Genomic DNA, 12,560 nt, shown 5'->3' on the forward strand with positions numbered 1-12,560 from the left:
AACCTGGGAGTCTTAGATAGAACCTGGGGTTCCTCGGGGGCACAGTTTGAGAACCACTGCCTCAGCCCCTACACACTTGTTTCAGGTTTCTGAGTGTGGAGGCTTGGGAGGTCAGAGAAACCCTAGCTTATGAGTAACAGTACCCAGGGAATACTGCATGATGACTAACGGGAGGAAAGATCTTGGCAGGTGATGAGTTGTGCCTCCCTGTTCTTGGGTTAGGGACAGGGCTCCACCAGCCTGACACTGTACCCGCTCCCCCGTGGGTCACCGAGGTGGGGGAGGGGGGCGCCGGGTTTCTGACCGTGTTTCTTGGAGTTAGGCTCTTTGGGACTAGAAATCCCCTCTGTAAACGGGGAGGAGCATCTCACTGGTAGCCCATTGTTATTTGTTTTAAAACTTCATTTCGATATTAAAGGAGTACAAGCCAATTAAATAGAACTTGGAAAAGTTGGGGAAGTGAGAATGGAGGGGAAATAACTAACTTTACTCATAGTCCCACCACCCAAAGTCAAGCTCTGTTACCACTTAAATGTATTCATTTACAACTTTTCCTTATTCTGTATAGACGTTTAGCATGCTCAATCTTACTATAGCTGGAATTTTATGTACAACTTTAATTAAAACCTAATATTAATTTTTCCATGTTATTGCCATTATTTTTAATAAACCTTTCAACAATGATTTGATAGACCATAATTTAATAAGCTAACTTACTGATACGTATTATAATTTAATATAAAGTGTGATGTAAAAAGAGGGAAAAAAAGAAAACAAAAAAGTGTAATAATGTAAAGTAGCTGAATGTGGACCATTGGGTTATAAGCAATTTTTGCTGCAGGGTTTGACTATCTCTCAGGCAGAAACAGTTTCTATGGTGGGATATTCCCCTTGGATAAGGTCCCAAAAGTGTACTTAGCATATCACCAGGCACAAACCTAATCAGGCCCCTGGCATCTGTCGTACCAGTGGACCTGCTGGTAGGACTGGTAGCTTTCCGACCCCAGGCTGTGGCCTCATTAACGGGCAACCCTTCTCTAACACCAGGTCCCTGGGCCACACTCCATCCATGACGACTTCAGACCTCTCCACACACTCCACCACCTCGCTCATCAGCAACGAGGAGCAGTTTGAAGACTACGGGGAGGGAGACGATGTGGACTGTGCTCCCAGCAGCCCCTGCCCCGACGATGAGACCAGGACCAACGTCTACTCGGACCTGGGGTCTTCAGTGTCTTCCAGGTGGCCCCTCGGTCTGGAATGGCGTTTGGGGTCCAGGAAAAGTGGCAGAACCAACCCAGCCGCGTCCCCGGGGGGTTCAGCAGGCAGAGTCCTGAGCTACATGGGTTCTGCTCCTGGGGGTTGAGGGGGTTGCATTTGCTCCTGATGGGGGGTCTGGAATTCCTTCTCTCTCCTTCCATCTTGGGGAAGAAATAGAATTAACCAGCCTGGGAGTCTGCAGACTCGGGGGTCTTTGTGGTCTTGTTTTCTAGAACCTCATTGTTGAAGCGTTTTTCCAGGTGGCATGCTTACACCTTCCTCACACCTGAGTCATTGATTACTCTAACTCTAGCGCTCTCAGTTGCCTTATCTATGAAATGGATACAATTCATTGGCTGCTTCTATTTGAGAGTTTTGAAGGAGAGGAGACCTGGTGCTGTCCTCCCACCCTCCACCCCCCAACCACACACACACAAGGTTCCGGGCATTGGGGAACCCAGTACAGTAAGCTCGGCAGGATGCAGTGGGCACCAGACCGGACAGCTGTTAAGAAGGGGTTGCCTTCTTTTTAATGAATCAGTGCAGGGCAGACGCCCCGGAAAATGCGGCACGCGTACAACAGCGACTTGCTGGATGTCTACTGCTCTCAGTGCTGCAAGAAAATCAACCTGCTGAATGACTTGGAAGCCCGACTGAAAAACCTGAAGGCCAACAGGTGAGGCCCGGGCCCAGCATGGGGGCAGGTGGGGGGGGGTGGGAAGGTGGGGGCGGGAGGGGAAGCAGCAGGTAGGTGAGCGCACTCTCAGAATGGGATCGATCCTCGGGGCCTGGGTTTTTTTGCAGCAGGAAAATCCGGGTGTTGCCTCTCAGGACCGAGCTGATCGGGGAGATCCCTGCGCTGGGTTGGGAAAAGCTTGGCTCACACTTCGGTGTCTTGCAGCCAGGGCGGAAGGGGCAGCCCAGAGCCCCGCTGTTCATTGACCATGTCTCCCCTCTCTCTTTCTCTATAGCCCCAACCGAAAGATCTCCAGCACGGCTTTTGGACGGTAAGCCCCCTCCATCCCCCTACCCCAAGGGAGGACAGGTTGAATGCTGTCCCTGCTGCCAGGGCAGCCGGCTCCATGCCAGCAGCCCCGACCCAGGCGGTGCCCTGCACCCTGCGTGTGGCTGAATGAGCAGAGAGAACTCGGCGTGCCAGGCAGCGCAGGCAGAGCCACCAGAGGACACACTCCTGAGAAAGAAGGGCCAGCCCCCTCCCCATCTCCATGCCTTGTCCTCTCTGGCAGAGTCAGCCTCAGGCAGCACAGCGCCCCTCGCTGTCAGTGCCTGTCCTGTGCTCTGAGAGGCCCTGGGCTTCCTGCTGGCAGAGGTGGTGGCTTCGCTCCAGGTTAAATCCTGCGGAGCTGATTTCCTGGGACTACCAGGACCCGCTCTGGTTCTCCTACAAACTGGCCCCGGGTCTGCACTCAGGGCTCTGGGAGCTGCCAGCGAGCGCCCAGGCTCCGGCCCAGGAGCCAGGGTGAGACAGCCTCTTGGTGGGGATCCTGGCTGCTGCCGAACAGTGGGAGGTGGGAGCCCTGGAGAGTGGAGCTGGGATTTGCCTCAGGCAAGAGCTACATCTGCCTGCTTCCAGGATTCTAGTCTCACCCACCACACACTGCCAGCACAGTCCGGGCGGTCTTCCTTTGCCCTCCCCCCCCCCGGGGCCCCAAAGATATAGCAGGAGCAGCTTGGTGAGGGCACTGGGTCCTGCTTCCTGGTGGCCTCTGGGGCCAGTCCTTCTGCTGGGACCGTGGAGCCAGGCTGGGGGGGTCGGGGCTTATCCACCAGCTCTGGTCACTTGGCAGCTACTGGCTAGATCTACCCTGTGTGGAAGGGTTCTGACGCAGCAGGAAAGAGCTGGTATGGATTTGCCCCGTATATGGGGTCTGAGGGGCATAGCAGCTGCCTGCCATCCTCTAAGCTGGATGACCTCAGGAGCTCAGAGGTCAGGCAACTCTCCCCTGGCTGGGTGAGGCCAGCCTCCTAAGAGGGGGTTCTGGCGCACACATCCCTGGGGTACTGGGTGCCCCAGTCTGGACCTCAGTCCCCAGAGGCCCTCTGCATCCAGACGCACCTCCCTCCACCCCTGCAGGCAGCTCATGCACAGCAGCAACTTCAGCAGCAGCAACGGCAGCACCGAGGACCTGTTCCGGGACAGCATTGACTCCTGTGACAATGACATCACAGAGAAGGTGGGCCCTGCTCCCTGGGGGCGGCAGGGAGCACCCCGGGATACTCTCTGGGAGCTTGTACCTCCTGATCACGTGGGCACATCCATCCCCACCCCATCCTCACTCCCACCAAACATGACTGCTCTTCATACAGTCAGCTGGAGGGCCTGGCCTTCGGTCCCGTGGTTTCTAGGTTCTCAGTCCTTGGATCTCAGAAGTTTTATCCACCCCCTCCTCTGCTCCCTATTGTAGGTGAGCTTCCTGGAAAAAAAGGTGACGGAACTGGAGAATGACAGCCTGACCAATGGGGACCTGAAGAGCAAGCTGAAGCAGGAGAACACCCAGCTGGTGCACAGGTCAGGCTGTGGCCTTGGCTCGGGGGCGCTGGCTGTGACTTAGGAACGGAGGGCTGTCCCTGTTGCTGAGGCCCCAAGAGAAGCTAGGGGAGCTCTCAGCTCTGCAGGTCTGAGACGAATCAGCCCCTTGCTCCCTGGCTCTGCCCACGCAGGGTGCCCATGAGGACAGGTCTTTGGGGACAGGGAGATACATAGGAACCTGACACTGACCCCCCAGGTCTGCAGCCCCAGGGCATGTCTGAGGCAGGAGCTGGGATCCACTCTCCTGTGTGTGTCCTATAAAGGTGAGAGCCTGGCCTCCCTTCCTGGGGACCAGCTCTGTGCAGGGAGAGGCTGGTATGAGTCGAGGGCCCACACCTGCTGCCAGTGGGGAAAGTCCAGCATTGCTCTTCTCTTCTCCAATGGAGGCCCGCTGAACATGGCGTTCCCCAGTGCTGACAGGAGTACATGGGAGTGGGGGTGCTGCACTTGCTCCTGATTGGGGGTCTGGAATTCCTCAGCGCACAGAGCATTTAGTTTTCTTCCCAGGACAGCCTGAAACTTGTTAAACGGATCCCCGCCCAGGCCCTGATCCTCAACCTTGTACTCCCCTCCCAGAAGGTCAGTCTCATAGAGAGACTCTTGCCAGTGACATGTGCCCCAGGTGGAGGGACTGCTGAGGCCCCTGGGACTGGGGTTATTACACCCATAGTGGGGCCTGGCCCTGTCCCAGGTCTGCCATGCTCAGGCCACTAGCCAGGAGTCGGGTGCCCAAAAGCTGAATTATTGACTAAGGGGTACTGGCAGGAAGGGAGAGAGGGAAAGGAGGAGAGGCCTGAGGGCTGTTTCGTTCAGCTGTGGCGGGGCCTGCGGTCCCTCTCTCTGTCTGCCCGGGAATCCCACCTTCTCAGGCACAGCCTCGCTCCTCTCTGGAGCTGCTGGCCCCAGGCCTGACAAACACGCCTCCACCTCCCACAGGAGGGGCGTTAGTGACTTGGGGTCCAGGGCTCCCCGTGGCTGCAGCCTGTGGGGTGAGAAGACACAGGCCATGGGAGCTGGCCCTGGACTGGAGTCCGCTCCTCTCTACAGGGTGCACGAGCTGGAGGAGATGGTGAAGGATCAGGAGACCACGGCCGAGCAGGCCCTGGAAGAGGAGGCGCGGCGACACCGAGAGGCCTACGGCAAGCTGGAGAGGGAGCGGAGCACGGAGATCGAGCTGCTGCACACCAGGTGGGCTTTCCCCAGAGCCGGCTGCCTCCTGGCCCCCCTCCCCCGCGCTCCTGGCACAGCCTGTGGGGCAGTGCTGCCCTCCCCATTGTAGAGACGGGAAAGCAGCCAGGGGGGAGGCCTTGTGTCCTCGCAGTTCTGCTTTGGATACCTAAACACGTGACATGTTCTCTAGGCGTGTCAAAGAGTGTTCGTAGCAGAATTGTTCACAGCAGGTAAAACTGGAAACAACACGTGTCTGGGTAAAAAGCCCCCAAACCGGCACTGTTGCCTGATGCCTGGGCTGAGACTAATGTCCAGGCTTGGAGCTCCCCCTGCTGCCAGATTCTTCACTCACCCTGGGCCCACAAGCCAACGGAAATGGAAAAGCTGGGCTCCGGTAGAGACGTTAGAACCCGAGGCAGGCAGGGAGAGGGGTACTGACCTGGGATTCGGGGCTGGTCCCATCAGTTCCATGAGCTGGAACGCACTAGGTCACTTCCCTGGGCCTCAGTTTCCTCACCTGTCATCCCTCCCTCCCTGCCTGAGGGTGGGTGAGCTGAGGTACATCAGAACACTGCTAATGGGTGAGGGCTGTGCCTGGGCCCTGGCAGAGCGCACAGCTGCCCCCACGCTCGGTCCCCAGTGTCCGGGCTGAGCCTTCTTGGTGTCTGCTGGGCCACCGTGCGGGGAGGGTGCGTTGGGAGGTGGGCTCCCACCTTGCCCCTCAGGGCTGGCAGCGGGTGCTTCGCCGCCTGCAGAGATCAGGCAGGGCCAGAGGGCACTAGTGCACTTGGTGCCCCTCCACCCGTCGGCGAGACCTCCTAACTCCCCTGTGCCCGGACCCCCTTTGTTAGCTTTACCACCAGGCGCTTGTTCACTCATGTCTCGAAGCTGCTGTTTTGCATCTGTTTCTGGCGGCTGGTCCCTCATTAAGTGGCACTGTTTTCTGTCTGCTCTGACAGCGGGCCAGGGGGGCTGGCCTGAGAGGAACAGGTGGTGGAGAGGACAGTGAGTGTGGGCCCAAGGCCAAACCACAGAAAGCCAGCCCTCTTGGGAACTGTCTCCTAACCCATGCCCCTTGCACAACTCCAGGGGGCGCTGTGCATATCGAATATGCGGACGGTGCTCCCAGAGTCATGCGGGTGCTTTGTTCCTCGCATCCGCCACCATCTCGAGTTCCCCGTGAGGTGGCCGCATCAGTGCATGCCTGAATTTCTTCCTGGCCTGGCCTGTGGGCCTCTCCTGGAGCAGGTGCGGGAGGCAGCCAATCAATGTCTCTCTCACATCAATGCTTTTCCCATACACTCTCTATGGAAAAATCAGTGGGAAAAATATCTCCGGGTGAGGATTAAAAAGAAACACCACCACCTACCTGGACACCCGGGCTGTCTCTTCATGGGGTCGCAGCAGGACAGTCCCTGGTGAATGCTAAGGGTTACGATTATTGGGACGGATTCCTGTGGATGTCAGGCAGCTGGAGTGAGCTCTCAGAAGGAAGAGCCCTGGTGAGATACTGTGGGAACAGAAAACAAGTACGGTCATTGCCTTCACATTGCGATTCCAGCAGGAGGGCCCTGTCAGACAACCACAGGACGACTTCCTCTCAGGAGACAAGCATGCCCCTCGTTCGTTTCAGGCCGTAAGGGCGCATGTGAAAAGAATCTTAACGTTCTTACTCACAAACAAGCGAATCAAGAAAAACATAAAAATAATTCCGTGTCTACCGTTTTTCCTTGGATGACGGGAAGCTCAAGGCGGTGTTATCGTTTGGAATAATTATTTATATTCTCTCTCTCGCTTTCTGGTACCTTTCCTCCTGCGGGAGAAGAGGATTGCTGCAGATTGTCTGACATCTTTGTCCTCTCCTCAGGGTGCAGCAGTTAGAGGAGGAAAACACAGAGCTCAGGACAACAGTGACTCGGCTCAAGTCGCAAACAGAGAAACTGGACGAGGTGAGCAGCAGGTGCAGCACCTCCCAGGCCTGGACCTGGAGCCAAATGCACAGACAGGCAGCGTGGCCACGCGAGGCTTTTAGTTTCTGAAATTCTAATAACATTGCCCTAGAAAAACAGGCAGTAAGATATGAATAATGAATTGTCTTCCAATATTTCTGATTTTCTGCAGTGAATATAGTTCCTTATACAATAAAACGGAGAAAAGGGTTTCTTTCTAAACGCTCGGCTGCCACCTTCTAGCCGAGTTTCACCTGGCATCACTGAAGGCGGCAGCGGCCTCGGTGTGTCCGCGGTTCTAGGGTCCTAGGGACTGGACGTTTCCGTAGCGGGACTCGGCGGGCTCTGTCTCGGGGTGGTCTGGTTGCCGAGGTGCTGACACGGACCCTCAGGGGAGCCCGTCTGGGAACCTTCCTCACTCACCTGGTCTTCCCGGCCCAGGAGCGGCAGCGTATGTCCGACCGGCTGGAGGACACCAGCCTGCGGCTCAAGGATGAGATGGACCTGTACAAGCGCATGATGGACAAGCTGCGGCAGAACCGCCTCGAGTTCCAGAAGGAGCGGGAGGCCACGCAGGAGGTGGGTCCCGGGCCCGAGGGCCCCAGGTTCCCTCCTTGGCCCTGCTCCCACCAACGGCCTCTCCCCCACGCAGCTCATCGAGGACTTGCGGAAGGAGCTGGAGCACCTGCAGATGTACAAGCTGGACTGCGAGCGGCCAGGCAGGGGCCGCAGCGCATCCTCCGGCCTGGGCGAGTTCAGCGCCAGGGCCCGCGAGGTGGAGCTGGAGCATGAGATCAAGCGACTCAAGCAGGTGCGCCCTGGGAGCCTCAATGCGGCGGGATCAGGTGTCCAAGGCCCTGGGGGTGGGTTCCCACACACTCCTGCCTGCTCCACTCAACAACCTGGCTGTCAGGGCTGCTCGTCCTCATCTCTCAGCTCAGGCAAGGCAGCCACGGCTGAGGGAGGTTTCCGGGGCTTTCCTTGGGATCCAGTAAAAGAAATAGACACCACTCTTCTGTCCCGGGCACATGGGATGGGGAATGAGACCCCCCCCCCCCCGGCCGAATATTAGTGCCTCCCTGTGTGGGGTCTCCCAGCAGACCCATCTCATAAGGTTTCTGGGAGCACTGCTTATAATGGAGACCCGTCAGGGGTTGGGGACGAGGGACCAGGAGGGGCAGTGACCAAGTGAGGGAGTGATGGCTGCTGCAGCCCCATCCTTAGCCCGGCTAGGGTGGGAGAGCGCCATACAAATTATACCTGAATTGGCTCCACGGCAGCTGTTGCTGGTGCTCACCCTTCCATGGCAGTGCTGAACTCAGCTCTTCTCATCCACCAGGGGGCGCCCGGGGTCCCAGGTGTGAGTCCTTAGAATTGTGGTCCTCAACCTTCCTAATGCCACCACCCTTTAGTACAGTTCCTCATGTTTGGTGACCCCCAACCATAAAATTATTTTCGTTGCTACTTCATAACTGTAATTTTGCTACTGTTATGAATCGTAATGTAAATATCTGATATGCAGGATGTATTTTCATTGTTATAAATTGAACATAAAGCATAGTGATCAATCACAAAAACAATATGTAATTATATATGTGTTTTCCGATGGTCTTAGGCAACCCTGTGAAAGGGTCATTCGACCCCCAAAGGGGTCGCGACCCACAGGTTGAGAACCGCTGCCTTAGAAGCCTTAGGCAAAAGCTAGAGCGTGGGGCTGGTGAACGGGTCTGGGCAGGGCATGGGCGGGCAGGGTCTGGGGAGCGAGGATGCGCCTGGAGAGAGCTCCCAGAGCAGCACTCCTGAGCCTGGCTGCAGGAGGAGCTGAGGAGAGAGGCCACTGCCAGCCCAGACACCCCAGGGCATGGCTTTTCCTCCCCGAGGGGCCAGTGTTGCAGGAGCCACGGGTGGGCAGTGTCCCCACACAGGGCCTCAGGGGCTCCATTCTGGCTCATGCACCCCCAGGGAGGAAGGGGCGACCTGAAACCAGGCTCCCCGAGCAGGGCTTCTAAGAACCCCTTGACCTCCCAGGACCCAGCCCTTTCCCCCCACCCAAGCCTGGCAGCAGCCACATCATCTATGGGGTCCTGACATGACACCCACCTGAGGGGAGGGTACTGGTGGGAGTCAGGTGACAGTGGATGCAGACAGGTGGGTTCTGGATGCTTCCGGGAGCTGATAGTGCCTTCAACCTCCTCACAGGAGAATCATAAGCTGAGGGATCAGAATGACGACTTGAATGGGCAGATCTTGAGCCTCAGCCTCTACGAAGCAAAGAACCTCTTTGCCACCCAGACCAAAGCACAGTCCTTGGCTTCGGAAATCGACACGGCCTCGCGCGATGAGGTAGCGTGCCCGTTCACTCCTGCTCTCACTTCGGGGCCTGGTCCTCCTCTAGCCCTGCCCCATCCCCACCTGTTGCAACGTTGAGCCCCAGGCTGCCCAGAGCAGGGAAAGCAGACCAGGCCTGGCCCCGGGGAGGCCCCATCTCCAACAACCCTGAGTGAGGGCAGAGCTGCATGAGGGTTTCATCAGCTTTGATTTCCTGCAGGTGGTGGGAGGAGCTCCGGTTTGGAGCTTGAGTCTTAGCTCAGCCACAAATGTGCTGAAATGGCCAGTTGATTTCATTAACATGTAGCCCAGGGGGTCTGTAACTCCCCTCCTCCAAGCCACTTCTGGAGCACCTGCTGGCAGTATGCCCTCACTTCATCTTCTGACAACTCGGGGGCTGTCTGAACAGAGTGGGGGGCCAGGACACAGGATCACTGAGCCTGTGGAGGGGGAGGGACCCAGGCCTCCAGCACCAAAGCCCCCTCTTCCTGCCCCACCGGGGTACGGTTATAAAAGCTCAGGTCTCTCCAAATACTCCGGTTACATTTAAACATGAATCTAAGACAGTCATTGAACCCCTTACCCTGTGCTGGGACCCCTGGCCTCAGCGAGCTCCCAGGTGAGCCGGGGAGATGCAGCATTTCAGTGACATCCCCAAAGGACTGTCGGGAATGGACCTGGAGAAGGGCAGGGGCAGGGGCAGGGGCAGGGCCAGGGGTGGCGAGGGGGCCATTCCAGGCTGAAGAAACAGCCTTACAAGTCTTAGGGCCCTGGGGCTTTGGGTGTTCGTCTTGAGTATAAATGCCTTTGGCCAGTGTTCTCAGCTTTTACCAAAAACGTACCCATACCTGGGCCCTCCACAGACCAGTCAAATCAGGATCTCTGAGGGTGGGCCTGGGCATCTGCATGGTTCACTCTCCTTGGGTGTGAGTTGAGCTGGGCTTTAGACTCGTGTCCCGGCACCGAGTGCTGTGGTTGGTCTTGGGGCTGCCTTGCCTGGGTCTCCTGAGCTCTGTCCTTGGGCACTGGCTCCCTGTGAGCCCGGGCACCTGGCTCCGCCCAGGCCGGCCTCTGACCGCCTCTCCCATTACCATCAGCTCATGGAAGCCCTCAAGGAGCAGGAGGAGATCAACTTCCGGCTGCGGCAGTACATGGACAAGATCATCCTCGCCATCCTGGACCATAACCCCTCCATCCTCGAGATCAAACACTGAGACGGGAGCTGGCTGCAGAGCGGCCTCGGGACCCCGGGACCCCAGGACCAAAGGGCAGGCCCTGCCTGAGGATGCGGCCCCAGCCGGGCCCCCCCACACACTGAAAATGTATCTCTGGCCACCATGTAATGTGTACTGGTGTGGACGCTGAGCACACAGCGAGGGGTGAGCGTGGGGCCGTGGCTGGGGTTGACTCGGCGCCGTTAGCTGTCCATGCACTTTGTGGTCCCTTTGCAGGGGCAGAGCGTCCTGGAGGTTGCGGGGGGCAAGGTCTGCAATCAGGAGTGACTGTAATAACAGGAACTGGAAGCTTGTGTTGCAGATACTGGATAAAATGATTCTACCTCTGGGGTGAGGATTAAATACTCTAGGGAGACAGCTCTTTTTCCCACCCATGCCTTCTGGGAGCAGGAGCAAAGCTAGGACCTTTCCTGGGAGTTCAACTGTCCAACAGCGGTGTCCTCGCCAGCCTCTGTAGCCACCTCTGAAGTCCAGGTGCTGGAGCTCAGAGAGGAGGAAGTGGCGTTTAGGGGGACGTGAGGAGGGGCCCCCACCAGCCCCCTCCCCGGCCGGCAGCCCCTGCAATGCTTGTGCACCGTGTGTCCAAAGGACTCGGGCTTGCTGCCGAGCCACCTTCATTCTGAGAAGCCTCGTGTTTTTAGCGCCCTCCGTGCCCCTCCCATCGCTGCTGACCTACCTCTCCCTTCCTGTTTTGTTTTGGTTTTTTTTTGAGACCATGAAAAATAAGCAGCGTTCACTTGGCTGTAACGTGCAGGGATTAAAGGAAGGAGAAGGAGGCTGAGGGATGGGGGTGTTTCAGGCAGGTGTTGTCATTGGGCAACCAAAGACGTGGTTTTCGGGGAGGAGCACGCTCGCCTCCCCACCAGGTTCCTTCCGCCGGCTGCATCTGGAAAGAGAAGCCAGGATGGACCGCCGGCCGCTTCTGGGCCTGGCAGTGGGCCTTGCTCACCACCCTGCGTCCTGCGCAGCCTGGTGACAGCAGCCGCGGGCGCGGGTGTGCAGAGCCAGGCCTCTGGGCTGGGCTCAGCTGGGCAGGGAGACCCCGGCATCCCCACTTTTAGGAACACACCTGCATTCGGTCCTCAGCCCGTGGGAGACAGTTGGGGAAGTTTCAGGGAAACCTTAGTCGTCTGTCCTTGGGGCACGTGTGGGAGCTCACACACATTTTCAGTGTGATCTTTTGTTCCCGGCAGCTGGGAGTAGATAGGGTACTTTTCCTCTGAGTTTTCCCAGTGGTTCTCCGTTTTCTGTGGCCGATTCGTTTCCTCAATCCAAATGTATAAACATGGATGGGCTTCATTTCCCCCCTGAAGTTTGCTTTCGTTAGCACTTCTAGTGTACAGGGAAAGTCTGGGCATGTTGTGGAGGGAGTGGAGGGGAGTATGCCGGGAAGGTAGGGTAGTGGCGGGTGAAGAGGGCCCCTGGGGACTTGGGGGTTCCCTGCTCACAGAGGTAGGCTGTGGCCACGACCCACCTTCTTTCCAGTCCTGTCAGCTTTTGCTTTGGTTGGATTGTGTGATTTCTTTTCAAGAATATGTGTGGTTTGTTTCAGGCGGCAAATAACGGGGCTGCGTTGGCTTGATCTAGGAGTTTGGGGCCCCCCACACCAGGAAAACCAGGGCCGGAGTCCGTCCTCGGAGCTTCTCAACCCGCCGAGGGTCTGAGACGCGGCTCTGAGAAGTGGCGGTGGAAGGAAAGCATAGGGAGCCGGTCTCTCGAGAATTTGCTAATAGGACGGAGCGCCAGGAATGAAAGGAAAGGAAAGATAATCTTGACCTGGCTTTGGTCTGGGTTTTACTTGGGAAGGAGTCCCGCAGAGATGTTGGGGGCTTGCCCCAGGGATGGGCATTTTATGTGTAAAACGGTACAAGCTCTTTAGCTGCAGGGCGGTGGGAGGCGGCCCCTGCCTGAGTTGCAGTCACAGTGTGGGAAGGGATTTCTGCCTTGGGGAGAGGGGCGGGAAAAGCGATCAGCCCGCAGCGTTCTGCGCCTCCTCCTGCAGGGGCGCCACAGGTACACTCCCCGAGGAAGACCCGCGTCTGAAAGGCCCCCAGGACCTGGTGCAGG

At 57.5% G+C, this 12,560-nt stretch overlaps 1 protein-coding gene across 7 annotated transcripts in view; it reads left to right on the forward strand.

The window, feature by feature from the left end:
* Positions 1–12,139, forward strand: part of RAB11FIP4 (RAB11 family interacting protein 4) — a 90,451-nt gene extending 78,312 nt beyond the window's left edge. For all 7 annotated transcript variants that reach the window (XM_059669474.1, XM_059669478.1, XM_059669479.1 and 4 more), the window contains 11 exons: positions 1,048–1,242; positions 1,802–1,936; positions 2,232–2,267; positions 3,356–3,455; positions 3,687–3,790; positions 4,859–4,999; positions 6,849–6,930; positions 7,372–7,509; positions 7,583–7,741; positions 9,130–9,273; positions 10,356–12,139. In XM_059669474.1, the coding sequence (XP_059525457.1) occupies positions 1,048–1,242; positions 1,802–1,936; positions 2,232–2,267; positions 3,356–3,455; positions 3,687–3,790; positions 4,859–4,999; positions 6,849–6,930; positions 7,372–7,509; positions 7,583–7,741; positions 9,130–9,273; positions 10,356–10,472 (1,351 nt within the window). In that variant the 3' untranslated portion in view covers positions 10,473–12,139. The remainder of the gene's footprint in view (positions 1–1,047; positions 1,243–1,801; positions 1,937–2,231; positions 2,268–3,355; positions 3,456–3,686; positions 3,791–4,858; positions 5,000–6,848; positions 6,931–7,371; positions 7,510–7,582; positions 7,742–9,129; positions 9,274–10,355) is intronic.
* Positions 12,140–12,560: the final 421 nt, after the last annotated feature.

This window comes from Myotis daubentonii, chromosome 16, assembly GCF_963259705.1.
Source record: "Myotis daubentonii chromosome 16, mMyoDau2.1, whole genome shotgun sequence".
NCBI classification, from domain to species: domain Eukaryota; kingdom Metazoa; phylum Chordata; class Mammalia; order Chiroptera; family Vespertilionidae; genus Myotis; species Myotis daubentonii.